This window comes from Solanum verrucosum, unplaced genomic scaffold (assembly GCF_900185275.1).
Source record: "Solanum verrucosum unplaced genomic scaffold, falcon-dt-bn FXZP01000060.1, whole genome shotgun sequence".
NCBI classification, from domain to species: Eukaryota; Viridiplantae; Streptophyta; class Magnoliopsida; order Solanales; family Solanaceae; genus Solanum; species Solanum verrucosum.
In genome coordinates this window covers 11677673-11693512 of record NW_026020129.1, presented here as the reverse complement: position 1 = coordinate 11693512, position 15840 = coordinate 11677673, and the positions used below count along the sequence as shown (strand labels likewise).

Here is a 15840-nt window from a genome sequence, read left to right as displayed (position 1 = left end):
TCCATCTGGTTATATCCCTTTTTAACTTCTATCCCGTGGCGGACGCATAATTCTCATGAAAGGGTGTCAATTGTTGTATCTATCATCACTGGAGTCTGGAGTCTGCAGTCATGAATGGATTTTGATTAAAAAAAATAAAACAAAATTGTAATTAATATATTTTATTTTTCTTTTTAGTTTGTTAAAAGAAGCGGTACAACCAGGGATGGATCTAGCCTTATGGTGGGGTGCCGCGGCACCCAGTGGCCTCAGTTAAAACTTTGTATATATATATATGTGTATAAGTATGAAAAGTTGAATATATAGTAGATTTGCCACCCAGTGACCAATACGTTGAATGGTGCGCAAAGGGCGTATCTTTTCAAGTGAGTGTCGAGGGTTCGAATCGGCTTTTAGCTCTTCCTCTTTTTTTTCTCTCTTTTTTTTGTCGTTGCTTCAGTTTCTCGCCCCCCTCAATTAGTTCCTTTATTTGCTATTCTTTACTTATTTACTTAACTTTAATTGATACGAATGTTGTGTGATATTCTATATTAATTTCAGATTACTATTAAATTTTGAACGTCACATGAAATATTAATAAAAATATATTTAAATAGTATTTTTTTTAAAAAAACTTTTAAAATGATGGATATAATCATGTTAAAGCTTTTGAATTTAAAGGTTCTTTCAATCTTTAACGTCACACTAGCTAAGTGAAGATAATGGGATTGAAGCTATAATTTTTAATTTTTTTCTCAACTATATGATATTAGATGATGTATACAAATTTGAATTTTTAAGGTGAAAAATCTCTTGTTTTCTCAAAGTTATAGAGAATAAGGTCTCTTATTCCTAAAAAATATCAAAAAAAAACTATTTAAGTATATATCTTTAATATTAGAATATTTAAAAGAAAAAAAAACATTACTAAATATGTATATTTGATCAATGGATTTATAGAAATCGAAAAAACTAAATAACCCGAATCATAACCTAAAATGAAGGAACCGACCCGTTTATCATTTAGATGATATGGCACCCCTAGCCTCCGAATCCTCGATCTTCCTCTGAGTACAACCAGCTTGGTAATTATAGGATCCGACACCTCTCCATTTTTCCCAAGTTCTAGCTTGGATTGGAGACACATGTCATAGTTTAGAATTAATGGTTGAGATCTAAGTGATTAAAGCAAAGTCTTAACATAGTTATTTAATTCCATATATTTGCTTCTTAAATATTTTTTCAATCCATTATATTTTCCATAAATATATTTAAAACTTTTACTAAGTATTTTTACTTTTTTTGAAAAAAATTATAATCCAGTTAAAAGTTTTTAATATTCTTATAGAGTATTAAAAACTACAGTGTCTATAGAGCAATATGGACTCCATTTACGAAAAAAGAAAGAATTTAAAGTTGAGTGACAAAATTTATTTTACTCTTAAAAGAAAAAAAACGTCAGGTCACAATTTTTAATTTTTTTATTTGGCAAATATTATTTGAGAAATTGAAAACGTTAGGGAAAAAAAAGTAAAATATCAGCAAAAAAATATTCAAATAATTAAGAAAAGAAATTCTTTTAATTATATTTAGGAAAAATATATTGTAAATCTAGAATTGTTGGATTGCAAAAATATTTAAAAAGAAAATATATGAAATTAAATAACTATGGTTAGGACTTTGCTTAATTAATTAAATCTCAACCATTAATTCTAAACTATGACATATGTCTCCAATCCAAGCTAGAGCTTGGGAAAAATGGAGAGAAGAGAAATGGAGAGGAACCGAATCCGTAATTATATTAGTGAGTTTCAATTTCCAACATTCTCATTTTATAATTGAAATAATAACTCTGCATATTTAAATTTATGAGATTCAAAGTTATTTTTAATATATTATCCATCTATATGTTATTTCATTTTTGAGACATCACTATATATTATTTCATTTTTGGGACATCACTATTGATATTCTTCTTTTATTTATCCCTCTCTCTAATTGGTTAACGTTTTATAAATACATTTCTGTGTACAACATATATATATATATATATATATATATATATATATATATATAGTTACTATAACTTCACACATTTTTGTTATTAATTGTATTTTACCAAAAGTATTAATTAATTGTCTACACTCGAGATTAATTTAGAACATGTGAAATTCTTTCTTTAATTTTGACGTGTTGTGATTGAAAACTGGAACCTCAATTGGGTAGAATGCATAACTTTAGTATATTTATATTTCAGAGTCTTGAGCTAATAATCAGTAAATCCAATTCACTTTGAGATAAAAAATCACCTCTATACAAATTATGAATTAGGTCTCTATTGGAAAAAAAAACATTTGGTTTCAATTTATATATGTATAGGATTATCGAGAAACATGTTATTCGTTTCAACGAGCATAATGTTTTAGTAAAAATATTTCAAAAAAGGCATTGTTTTTACTTGATCGAATATGATATGTTTAGTTGAATGTAGTTAATTAGGTGAAAATTTAAGAATTTTGCGCTAGTTATGTAAGTTAACTGCTTTAGACTTTAGAGGCTTCGTGTTTTCTCATGGGTAATGATTTTAGGAAATATTATATTCATTCACAGGAGTTAAGGTGAGTGTTTTCATGCCTAAATTTCGTGAACGGTCACATGATTATGATTTTTTTTAAATCATCATAATCACATAAGTATACCTATTTTTAACAGAAAATGTACAAATCTTTCATTAGATATAATAAAAGAAAATCACAATTATTGAAAAATATCCAACCTTCCGATGTATATGATAGTTTTTCACCTTATATTTTAACATTTTAAGAAAAAACCTAATAAAATATATACTCAATTTAAAAAAGACCGACTTCGGCCTGACCCAATTTTAAAACTTTCCAGTGACTGATAATCCACCAAATTTTAAGCTGGGTGTTTTCATGTGATTTGTTGTCTTAAAATTTAAAGAGGACTTTTCTACTTTTAAGAAAATATCCTATTGCATGTTGACTTAAATGACAAAAAATTCAGTTGATTTATGAATACATGTTTTCAATCCGTCCGTTTCATATTAATTGTCCATTTATCCAACACATATTACTAAAATAATTATTCCAGATATATAATTGTCAAATTACAAATTTAAGATAAAATTGATAAAAAATTTCTCATTTTACTTTTACATTTAATTATTTTTAAAGTATAAACAAATTTCAAGAAAATTTCTTAAGAAACAAAATAAATAAAACTATATCCTTGTTATTTATAATTTGTATAGGACAGAGAAATATATTGGACTCAAAGTGAATAACAAATAAATGCGTGTGTCACAATGTCATCGTTGCTGGTGGACATAATACTAAAGGGCTAGGAGAAGAAAGACGAATAAAATGATTACATCTTTATGAAAGTTACAAATTTAACACTACTATAGTATTTTATAGAGTTATGTATAAGACATTAGAATAATGAAGTGGTTGGAATTGTGAGAAGGACAAGATACGTAACAACCTTCAATTTTTAGCTAATATGTTAGAATTAAACATTCCACTTGGCTAATACATTCGTTTTAGTCTGTCTTAATTCAATACTCTTGAATGATAGAATAGATGTACCTCTTCAATAATTGATTTAATACTCTTGAATGATAGTTAAAATTTTCACGTAAAAGTGAAAGTGAAGACGGAGTAATTTTTGTGTCATGTGCTATTTGAAACTTGAAACATCATGTGTGAAGTTAGATTAGGTTCAAACATTATATATTTGAAGTTGTTGGAGAGTTTAAAATTTGACAAGTTTTATCCCAATTATTAAGTGACAGATGAAATGATGATGCAGTGTTAATTTTAGTCTAATGTGTGATGGCTAATTTCTTGGGAGTGAAAGTGCAATGGCTCCGAACCGATACCCTCTTTCTGTGGTCGTTTGGTGTGAGAGATAAAAATAAATAGTGATGGAATAAAATTTTTATATCTTGTTTGGTTGTCATGTTTGGGATAACTTATCTCACCATTTATATCATAGTGATGATATAAGTTATCCCATATACATGATGAAATAAGTTATCTCAGGATAGCTAATTAATCCCAGAATAATTAACCTTGGAATAACTTATTCCCAACCAAACAATCCTACGCGGGTTAGTTACACGAGTAAAATGAGTGAGGTGGTTTCGAGTGACCTTTTCTTCAAATTGTAAGGTCCAACGTCATTGTTTCTTCATCTATGGACCCTACTCTTTTGAATTATACTATCAAACCCCTTACTATTTTATTGTTCTTTCTACAAATGTCAAATGAACGCCTTACCTCAATTTACACTGATAAAAAAAAATGATGATCAATATGAAGTACATATCAATCCTATTTTTTAATAGGCTAAAATGGATCAAGCTGAATTTAATTGAGCTTATAAATAGAAGATCAATAAATTTAGACAAAGTAAACAAGTTATACTGTCCATACTCTAATTTTTTGCCATCTCTACTGCATTCTGAACAAGCCGAATGTTCAATAATGCATGTTCGCAAACAGAATCCTAAATTTCAAGGAATAGTGTCTAAGAGGACTATTTTGTCATATATATGTTCAAGTACTCTATTAGAATAGATAATACTAGTAATTTAAGTGTCTAATTAAAAAATTATAGATGTAAAGAATTTATGGGGGAATTCCACCTAGGGAGTATTATTTTTTGGGATGGAATGGATTATTATTTATTGTTTTCTCTAATAATAGTGAAAGTGGTGGTTGATTTTATGTTAGAGTTGAGAAGACCCCACCATAAAAGTAGACCAATGGACATCATGCAAACCTTTTCATTTAATTTGTGTCTCTAACCACTGCATATTAAATGATGATGTTCTTCCCTTTTCTTTTTAAGTAAGTACTCCGGCCTCTCATTTTCTTCACCATTATTCCTTTTAATAAATTATATAATTCCCTTTCCCTTAATTCAAATTAATTAAGGTGACTAAGGACATGAATCTGTCAGTAAATGGGGAATCTCAAGTGCCTCCCGGATTCCGTTTTCATCCAACGGAGGAAGAACTTGTTCATTATTACTTGAGGAAAAAGGTTGCCTATGAGAAAATTGATCTTGATGTTATTCGCGATGTTGATCTGAACAAGCTTGAACCATGGGACATTCAAGGTACGTATTACCATATATTCATTTTGTTTGTTTAAACACGCGCGTACTAATTATAATAATAATAATATGATCATATGCAGAAAAGTGCAGAATAGGATCAACACCACAAAATGATTGGTACTTGTTCAGTCACAAAGACAAGAAGTATCCGACAGGAACTCGAACAAATCGTGCTACTGCAGCCGGATTCTGGAAGGCTACTGGTCGCGATAAAGTCATTCACAGCAACTGTAAGAGAATAGGGATGAGAAAAACCTTAGTCTTTTATAAAGGACGTGCCCCTCATGGTCAGAAATCAGATTGGATAATGCATGAGTATCGCCTTGACGACAACATCATCATTCCCCAACAAACTACTCTCAACGTTAGTATATAATTAGCTAATACTACAATTACTTAATAATTTTACCTTATTGTTCCTACTGCATATATGCAGGTCAATGAATCATCAATTAATAACCTGCAGGAAGAAGGATGGGTGGTGTGCCGTGTTTTCAAGAAGAAGAATTATCATAAGGCTCTTGAGAGTCCATCACCACTCATGTCCACAATTCAGAAACCAAATTACAACGACGGCGTTCTTGATCAAATACTCATGTACATGTCGTCATGCAAACAACAAGACAGCTTGGAAAACAACAACAACAACCAGCTCCTTCACTTAGATAATAAGCAAATAAATAACACCAACTCATCCTTCATGATAAATAATAATACTCCTACATTCATCCACCTCCCGGCCCTACACAATCATCATTCTCGATCTCCAACCAACAACATTAATATTATGGAGGACGTCCAACAACATTGTGAGACACCCAAAACTAGCCGGCCTGTTGATTCAACGGCATCTGGTCCAAGTGATTGGGTATCTCTCGATCGTCTGGTGGCTTCTCAACTTAACGGCCATGACAATATTTCATCAAACAACAACATATGTTTTCCTCTTCATCATCACAGTCACGCCAGACCAAATGATGACGACGATGCCTTCTCCCAATCTCATCAACCACATGATGACCACCAAGTTGACGTTGAATTTTGGAGCTACGCACCATCACCCTCCGATCCATTATGCCACTTATCAGTTTAATTCCTCTCCATCATATAGACCAAAATAAGTTCAAGCTGAGACGTTATTATATATATAGTATCCTTAATAGTAATTAGTTTGATTGATACAATGATACGAGTACCACGTACGTACGTAATTTTTTTTCTTTTTTCTTTTAATAATAGTATTAGAGTCTTGAATAATATAATGGAGTATGTTGACATGAGACATGCATATGATAGTCAACTGAAATATCTTTTCTTAATAATTAACGTTGTCTCCTATTTCATCATTATGTTGTCTATGACTAATGCCAATAAACTATCCAACCTGATCTTTTTAATTTCCGATGATCGCGTAAGAGAGGCGTAAATATAGATAGTTAATTTATTTTCTTTAGTGAGGACCGTAATGATTTTAATTAGTAGTGAGATCTTATAAAATTATACTATATCTTGAAAATTACAATTAGTGATTATTACCTTGCTTGCACCTACAAAAAGTTCCAGCGTCGACCAATACTATCAGAAAACATGGCAATTGTTGTCTTGGAATTAAAAATAATACTCCCTCCATTTTTTTAATATTTCATATCCAATCCGTTGTTTGTTTCCACCTTTATTCTTGATCATAAATATGGAGAAATTTTAATGTGGTGCCAAAGAAAGAAATATTAAATTGATAGGAGTAATAAATAAAAATAATTTAGTCAAATTATTATTCTTCACTTAAATGTTTTTTTAAGAGGTTAAAAGACAAATATTTAGAAATGGGGGGAGTAGAATAAGAAAGACGATTTTTCAATAAGCTGATTTGTATGTAGGGTTCCAAAGTATACAGCTTGAAAAAGTATTAGTTGCATCATGTGCTCATCAAAAGATGTCAATATATTTTTATCAATTAATAAGTGGCACTAAGAATAATTTAATTTGTTGAACATAAAAGCAGGGGATGAGATCACATTTTTTTAGATAGTTTTTTTTTTCTTTTTCAAATGTGGTTTTAGTGAATATTGCTGACATTTGCTTAATTGTGTTATAGATTTTGGTAGGTATCGGCCACCAGATTGTAGTATAAAAATAAAGATGCCAACCATACTAAAGGTTGAAAAATGAATCAATTAAGCAAGCTTCAATCTCAGTTAACTTGAGTAAGCCCTCTACTTTTATTCATTTCCTTTGGTTCTTTTTTGATCGGCTTATTCAATACAAATTTCTTTTATCTTTTATATAAGATAAATTATGAATTCTTTAGAAATCTAAGTAGGTACATATCCATCTCTGCACCAAGCAAGTAGGGTGGTAATTAAAATAGTGGTGATTGCTACATTTTTGTTAGCTAGATAGAGAACTGTATACTGTATATATTAATTGTTTGATGGTCTCATACGAGGATGAAACATTGTATTGCAGCTCCAACTTTGTTATAGTTATATTAATTCTTAATTTCACAAATGTCTATATCATTTTAGGTACTTGATCTCTCAATAAGGAAGCACACACAAGTCTATTAAAGGGTTTCACCGACAAGAATATATATAAGAAATAATTAATTAGGTTATAATAACAAGGTATATACACCATAAAACTATTGATAGAATTGATTGATGTGCATGATGGTTAGAGTGGCGGTGGTTCTGCTAATTATAACATTACATTAAGAGGCACTGAATCAAATGAATTTATGTTCGTTTCATCACCAAACTTCATTTTCTTACCATTAATCATAACACTGTGTTGACAAATTGGTCCCATTTATTCATTAATTAACGTTACCTTCTCAAACGTTGAGAGTGCACCTTTTTATCTTTTCTTTATTATTATTATTATTATTATTATTATATGTTGGTTTAAATGTTCTAATCTTATCGCAACATCAACTATTTTAACATAACAAACTAACACTTTAATGTTTTCTACAACATCAACTACTACTTTAATTAATTATAGGTATGTACTATTATGAAATTCCAGGAGAAGCAAAAATATTAAGTGATCAAAGCCTAGCGAATAGAAGTATATATGTTAGAGTGAGACTAATATAGTGCTACGTACGTGTAAGCTAGTGTAATGGTAGGATTATAGAAAATAAATAAATATATTGTTGAAAGAAGAGGTGACTAGTGGATTGACTTGTAGCTCTATGAATCTTTGATTATACCCTACTCATGATTCGTGAAGGCAGCTAGCTAGGACCCATTGGACATTATATTGTTGCTTTCTTATTCCCTATGACTGGAAGGAGCCATTTCCACACCTAATATATCTCTTAGCTACAATTGGGCCTTTTACCTCTTCTTTTATTTAATTAATTAATTAAATAATGCGGCACTTTTACATTTTGTCATTGTTCTAAATGGGAAATTTTTATTCAGGGCGAGCCACAAATATGATGAGGCCCATTTATATTTTGCCAAGTGGATCCCTTTCAGAAAAAGGGGACACTCCTCTCTCTCTATTCCTTTTAACGTTTTTGCCCTGTATCTTTTCACACATAAAGTAGGGAAATAAGTACATTATGGATCCCACAATATACATTTGGCTGCCACATGTATATTGTGGGACCCATAATGTACTTATTTCCTACTTTTTCTTTCTAATTTTAATCTTTTCTTTTACTTTTTCTTTCTTACTTGCATTTTCCTTTTTGCTTGTTAATTCTTAGTGTAATTTTTTTTTCGTTTTAATAAAGAAAATTTGAAACTCACACACGGTATCTATTATATATTTTATATCTCTATTACTATTTATTTGAGGGGAAATTAAAGTAATATGTCGAAAAAATTAAATTTACTTATTTTTGGATGAACTCAAGAAAATTGAGGATAGTGAAATTGAAAAAAAATTTAGTGAAAATTCATGTAATCAACCCACTAAATTAATTAGTTTATGCTTTTCTTTTTTTACGTACTGAATTTTGATTTAAATTTACAATTATTATATACGTTTTTAGTTTATTATTTTAATATTATTTTTTCTATTCTATATTGTTTATTCTATTAAAATAGTTGTTTGAAATTTATTTTTTAGTTTATAAAATCAAGATATAAGTAGTTTTTTTAATCCTAACAATTAATTTTTTTTTTTATAAATAAATTTTGTAAAATTGCAAAAATTCTTTTAAGGAATAAATTATTAAAAATATTATGTATATTTATAATTTCTTTAAGAACATGTAAGAAAAGTAGATAAGCAAAATATTTATTAAATTTCACCTATCTTGATTTTTAAGAATACAAATATGGTATAAATTGACGGAAATAATATGTATTTATGTTGGTGTTTATGAATGTTTTTCATTTTTGAATTTCATGACAATAGTATCAAAAAGACAAAACTTATGTAATTGTTTTTCAAGATCATTGATGTTCTTTCCGTTTTAGTTACTTATTGAAGAGTATTTGGATTGAAGTGTTTTTGGATTATGAAATTGTTGAGAGAAAAATAAAAGAACATATTAAATTTATACCTTCTTTATTTTTTATATTAATGATCTACTTTTTCTTTTACAAATTTCTTAAGAAAACACAAATAAAATATATACCTTAATTTTTTTTGGTAACTTTATAAATTTTATTTATACTTTCAAAAATAATTAATTGTTATAATAAAATAGAAATTTTTTAATTAATCATATCTTTGTAAATTAAAAAATAATTTTATATAACTATTTTAATAATATAAATAATTAATATGAGATGGAAAAACAATATAAAAATGTAATAAATAAAATGAGCCAAGCAAAATTTTTTGAATTTCATATTTTTCATGAATAAAGTTATTTAAGTATGAAAGTATATAATTTGGAACAAGTGTTTTAGAAAAGAAACCAAAGGAAAAAAAAAAAAGTAAAAGAAGTAAGAAAGGGCAAAAACGTTAAAAGGAAGAGAGAGAAAGGGGAGTGTCCCCTTTTTCTGAAAGGGATCCACTTGGCAAAATATAAAGGGCAAACTACATAAATCCCACTAGTTTAGGTCATAATTACTAAGATTCCCGATAGTTTCAAATATCACTTCTTCTACCATATTTCATACTTAAGATACATGAGTTTGAATCTGTGAGATACATGTATCTGCCGAATTTAAAATCAAGATACGTATTTTATTTGTTTAAATTAATTGATTGTAACTGATTTGCTTAATTAGAGGAGTAATTGATGATTTTTAGAATATATTAATTCTGGAAATTAAATTAATCAAATCTCTTAATATAGGACAAATCAAGGAGTGCATTTATGTTTAATTAATTTCATTTATTATTCTTTGAAATAATAAATTCATTAATATTATTATTAATAAAAAACAAAAACATGTATATCTTGGTCATGTAATTTGATTAATTTCATTTTATTACTCTTAAAATAATTAATTCATTAATTTGATGTATCTATTATCAATAGATGATGTATCCTACAAACTAAACACTTAGATACATGAGTATCGTACAAGTACATTCATATGTATAATAGATGTATCTAGTGTTAATTTCGTGTATTTGCTATATGTGTCTATTATTAATTTTATGTATCTATTTATATGATCTAATTTCATGTATCTTTCGTATGTATCTAGTATTAATTTGATGTATCAAGTATCAATTTCATACATTATATTCAAAAACGTGTATCTTGAATACATAGTAAGTTGTAAGCATATACATAAATTGTGTATCTAAATATGAAATGTAATTGAAACAATTGAATTTAGGAACAACTCACGATGTTAGAGTATCTGTCTTATCACTAATCCAAAAAAAAGTAAAAAAATTCAAAATTCTTCCTTTTTTTTAGCATCTGAATTTTTTCTCACAAATACATATAATTTAAACTTAGATACATCAACTCTTAACTAGATACATGTACATTTGATGTGTATCCAACATTGTTGCATATCTAATGGTGTATTTATTATGTTAAGTAAAGCTTGGCATAACTCTTCCCTCTTGGTTGAGTCGTTCCTATACTTAGATCTATTCTCGGCTTGAATGTTAACGGATGAAGAGTCAATCCCTACAATGAAAAACTCATGAGTGAAAATAACAAATAGAAGTTGCTTGATTTAGTATAATATTGTTAATGTGTAGTACCTTTAACAATAATCATCTGATTTTGAGAATGACCAGCCATTAAAGTATTTGAGAAACAACAAAATCAAAAAATATAAAACCTAATTTGTAGAACTTTTTAAAATTGAATGTCAGAACATTATGAACTTTAACTCAGATACAAAACCAAGATACATGAGAATAATAAAATAATAAAAACAAACATATATGTATAATGCTGATTTGAACATGCAAATATGTATTTAGAGGATGAAGGAAGAAAAAGGGAGAAGATGGAGGAAGAATGAGGGTTAGTGGAAGTGGAAGTGGGGTGGGGAACGGATTTATGCGATAAAAATTCTGAGTTGTTAATGTGGACCATTAATTAAGGAGATTAAATTTAAGATAATTATCCAATACCATATTTAAGAGATTTGTGTATCTAATTAAATTTTTTAAAATATGTGATATAAATATTAAAAGTGGTAGTATATGTAATTGTTTTAAACTAGAGGTAATTATAGTATATATGGTAGTGATGTATGTGTAGTTAGGTAGTTTTTCCAAATATAAATGGGCCTCATATAACTCTTGTCTGCCACATCATACTTGTGCATCGCTCAGAATAAAATTTTTCGTTCTAAATGTGGTTATTTCAGGAGTTTTACTGGTAACTTCCAAGTTGAAAAGTGACCATTTCTGAAAAAACAGCAAAATTCACCCACAGAAGAACACAAGAAATGTTGTAGTTACCATTGAGAAGCTATCCGTAAGTAAGGTAAAAGCAGCAAAATTTATCATAATCATATCATAGTTACTTAGCATTGATATATTATTGGTACGTTTTAATTTACACTGCGTCTCATGACACAGGTAGATAACACCTATGGGCCAGTTGATTCATTCAGAATCTGAGAAACTACCCGCAGTTTAGTTTAGTGCTGAATCTTCACTCAACTTGAGCTAAATCTTTCAAAAGCTGTCCTTGAGAGCTTCACGTAAAATATCATCTTGCAACTTGGTGTGTACATAATCCATTTATCCCACTATAAATAGAACTGGACCCTGACCGAGATTTAAGAAGCAAGTTTTGATGAGATTAATCATATCAGTCAGTTAGCTTCTGTTGGTCAAAAATACAAATCTAAATGCAACATTATTATCATACAAGCTTATTGATCCAGATAATCAATTGAATAATGTAATCCATTGCATTACCTAAGAAGAAACTCAAACCAGTAATTTGTATTCACAAAGTAGAAGAAGAAAGAATCAACTAAACAATTCTTTAGTTAACTGGTTTAGGACAAACAAGAACCTGTATGGGTCTGTAGGGAAAGCAAGAATGCTTTAATAAAGGCAAGTGACTACTGCCAAATAGTAATGGCTGAAATAGCCCTCAAATTATTACAGATGCTCCCTCTGTTTCATTCTATTAGAACTTATTTGACTGGGCATGGAACGAGAGACCCTTGGATCATGTGGTATCTATTATGCCATGAAATTTCTGGCTATAAAATCATGTCATTGAGAGTAAACTCCATAGCTAAATGTTTCAAACATAAAAGTGTGTAATTCTTTTTGGATTATATTAGAAAGGAAATGATCTCATATAAAATGGAATAGAGGGAATACCACTTTCCTTGGCGCAGAAATAAGTATAGGGATTCTAACAGAGATATCAATGTTTGGTACAAATGATTTATAAAGAAAGTTGTGTCCTTTAATAAAGGAGATAAGTGTCAAAAACACACCTAAACTATCCATTTGTTTTGAGTTTCATACCTAAACTATTGACAGTGTGAGTTTCATACCTAAACTATCACTTATTAGTTTGAGAAACACACGTCTCTCCTTGACAAAAGAAGGGTATAAATAACTAAAGTAGCCCTCAAACTTAATTCAAATACTTCTTTTTTCAGTTCAGAAATCAGCATAGGTGTTCCAAGTACCATTCCAATCAATCTCTGGGCCTCGAGCTGTTCATGGAGTAATTCCATTTCAGAAGCAGTCCAATGTAATCACAAAAAGTACCATGGTATTTAAAAATGCTTACAGCCTAGCACTGCTGGTGGTACTAAATGTTATACTATGCTTTCTCTTTATGGCTGTACAGAATTAGTTTATGCAACACTGTTATAACCAGTTAGTAAGTATTCAAAAAATTCAAATACCAAAGGTAGCAGTAACTCAATAAATTATATCCCGAGTTATTGAATTACAATCTTATACCATAGTGAACATCAATCCTTATTCATCAAGGTTAATTTGCCAAAGGAGCACCAAGTTTAGATATATGTATGCAAATAAAGGAGAGTGCATTAGAGACTAACCGAGCTAGGTCCTCAGAGTCACAGATCCTGCATCACTCAGCAGCAAATGGGGCAAAGCACCAATCCATTTTCATTACACTCAGTACACCGCACCACGACAGCTCTGCCTTCATTCTGTTCCACGTCTTCCTTCACCATCTTGCAGCTCCCATTACATGTAAAACAAGGCATGAACCTGACACCCCCACAACCCTCACAAACAGAACCAGCTTTCATCTTAGGCAACCCTTGAAGCAAATCCCCAAAATTTCCCTCCTCCACAATCCTCATCACGTCCTCAGCTCCTCCAATGTACCTCCCTTTAAAGAACACCCTTGGAGGTATTAACTCAGTGCTCTCTTTACCCTTCATCAGCTCCTTCAATTCTTCCCTGAAACCTCTATCCATCGAAATTTCCCTCTCAGAATACAAAACCCCAAGCCCCTCAATCGCTGATCTCACAGCATTACAAGCCTCAAAGGTCTTCCTCACACCCCTCAACGTTGTCGTATAGATCACAATTTTACCCTCACCATTTGGCGGACAAAGCTTTTCAAACCCATCAAGCACGAAAGCAGAAGACAATCTCGTGGGGTTAAAAATGTCAGCTTTATCAAGTGCATCGGTAAAAGATGGAATATTGGGGCTTGAATTCTCTTTGTTGGGGGATGATTTATTCAAGAATCTGAAACTAGAATCAGGGGTTGATTTGCGTAAAGAGGGAAATCGAAAGCTGTCAGAGATGGGTGTGGTGGAGGTGGAATCAAGACCAGCCATAAGTTCCCAAGAGTTGATGATGTCGGACTTGAGGATTCTGGGTTCCGACAAGGGGCTTGGGAAAAGCGAACCAAGAGTGTGGCGAGGTGGTGGGGTAGGGGTGGGAGGGACAGTGGTGGGTGGGGGAGTTGAAGGTGGATCAAGGGTCAAGAGACCATAAGTGGTGGAAGTTAGAGAGACAATGTGGTGGCTAAAACCGGCAGCAGAGCCACCCATATTGGTGAATTCATTGTCTTGATTGAGCAGAGTGGATGAAACGCAACCCATTTGCAATGGCAGAATAGAGTCAACGAAGTGAAGAGTGTGATGAAGACAACGGAGATTTTGATAATAGTATTAGTTTAATGGCGGAGTTCGAGGAGTTTGTATTCAATTTTTGAAAAATGGACATGGACGCGTGTGAATGCAGGGTCCTCTTTGGTATTTTACCGCTCAAATATTTCATTTTCAAATTCGACCCCTAAAGTTACTGTTTCTGTCGTAAAGACCAAAAAGGGTGAGCCTCCACATCACTTTTGTCCTCTCTTTCTTTTTTGGTTTGTTTTAGATAGGTCTAACTTTATTTATTACTCCATAGAAATTGGATTATGGATATATTTGTGTGATATAAATATAAATATAATTAGAATCACTATACAACAGCTCTAATCCTATTCATAATTTGTGTATTTTTCATGTTTATAAGAAAAAATATAACTTTATAAATTATTCAAATAAAATTTCAACTTTAAATCAATCTAATTTCATATCACATGTCCTTTATATTTCAATACAAAATTGATTTTGTCACTCACAAGCATGATGTGGAAACCATGTTCCTTGCCAATAGCCCAATATTGTATATATATGATCATCGCTAGCCAAATACCTGGATTTTTGTACATTGGTGCATGAACAAACCACTTGTCAAATCATGTAATAAGGGTAAATTTAAAATTTGAATTTATAGATTTCTACAATAACTTCAATTGAGTTCATAAGTAAAAATGTATAAACTTCTAATAAAAGTATGAGCAAAAACTGTTGGAATTATTGGTGATACACAAGGAAAGGAGTTGTCAAAGGGAGAAAAGAAAAACAAGACAAGAGCTTCATGTTTGGCTTTGATTTCATCGGAAAAGTCGAATCCCCTCATTTGGTCTGAAAAGGACAAAAGGCATGTATACTCTGGGTTAAACAATTGTTTTAACACTGGGCTAGCTAAAAGCCCACCTCAGATAAAAGAAGTCATCAGACCATTTCGTATAAATGGCCCAATAGACAATAGATATGCATATGGCTGAAATATGCAATGTATATACATAGAAAAGGAATAAAGTTTGTTATAGGTTGAGCCAATTAATCTTGTACATCTGGCATAGCAGTTAGAATAGAAGGTTCTTTTTATTTCCTCTCTTGTATATAAATATAAGATCAACAATTGTATTTTGGATCATCAATATACACATAAATTTTCCAATAATGTTTGCTTTCTTTCATGGTATCAGAGCATAGCTAATCACAAATCCTCTATATTTTAATCTATCAC

The 15840-nt window shown here is 30.5% G+C and overlaps 2 protein-coding genes across 2 annotated transcripts; one reads left to right on the top strand and one right to left on the bottom strand.

The window, feature by feature from the left end:
• The first annotated feature begins 4949 nt into the window (after nt 1-4949).
• Nucleotides 4950-6220, top strand: LOC125826776 (NAC domain-containing protein 43). The gene is made up of 4 exons (XM_049506113.1): nt 4950-5127; nt 5208-5491; nt 5564-5825; nt 5934-6220. The coding sequence occupies exons 1-4, from the start codon at nt 4956-4958 to the stop codon at nt 6218-6220; spliced, it is 1005 nt and encodes a 334-aa protein (XP_049362070.1). The 5' UTR covers nt 4950-4955.
• Nucleotides 6221-13551: 7331 nt separating this feature from the next.
• LOC125826619 (uncharacterized protein At5g39865-like) lies at nt 13552-14592 on the bottom strand. The gene has a single exon (XM_049505973.1). The coding sequence runs from the start codon at nt 14577-14579 to the stop codon at nt 13593-13595; it is 987 nt and encodes a 328-aa protein (XP_049361930.1). The 5' UTR covers nt 14580-14592; the 3' UTR covers nt 13552-13592.
• Nucleotides 14593-15840: the final 1248 nt, after the last annotated feature.

What these genes read in the sequence shown, in the direction of transcription:
- LOC125826776 (XM_049506113.1), top strand. Translation starts at nt 4,956, where the DNA reads ATGAATCTGTCAGTAAATGGGGAATCTCAAGTGCCTCCCGGATTCCGT. An exon ending in TGAACCATGGGACATTCAAG is followed by an intron (nt 5,128 to 5,207) that starts GTACGTATTACC and finishes GATCATATGCAG; the next exon opens with AAAAGTGCAGAATAGGATCA. An exon ending in CCCAACAAACTACTCTCAAC is followed by an intron (nt 5,492 to 5,563) that starts GTTAGTATATAA and finishes GCATATATGCAG; the next exon opens with GTCAATGAATCATCAATTAA.
- LOC125826619 (XM_049505973.1), bottom strand. Translation starts at nt 14,579, where the DNA reads ATGGGTTGCGTTTCATCCACTCTGCTCAATCAAGACAATGAATTCACC.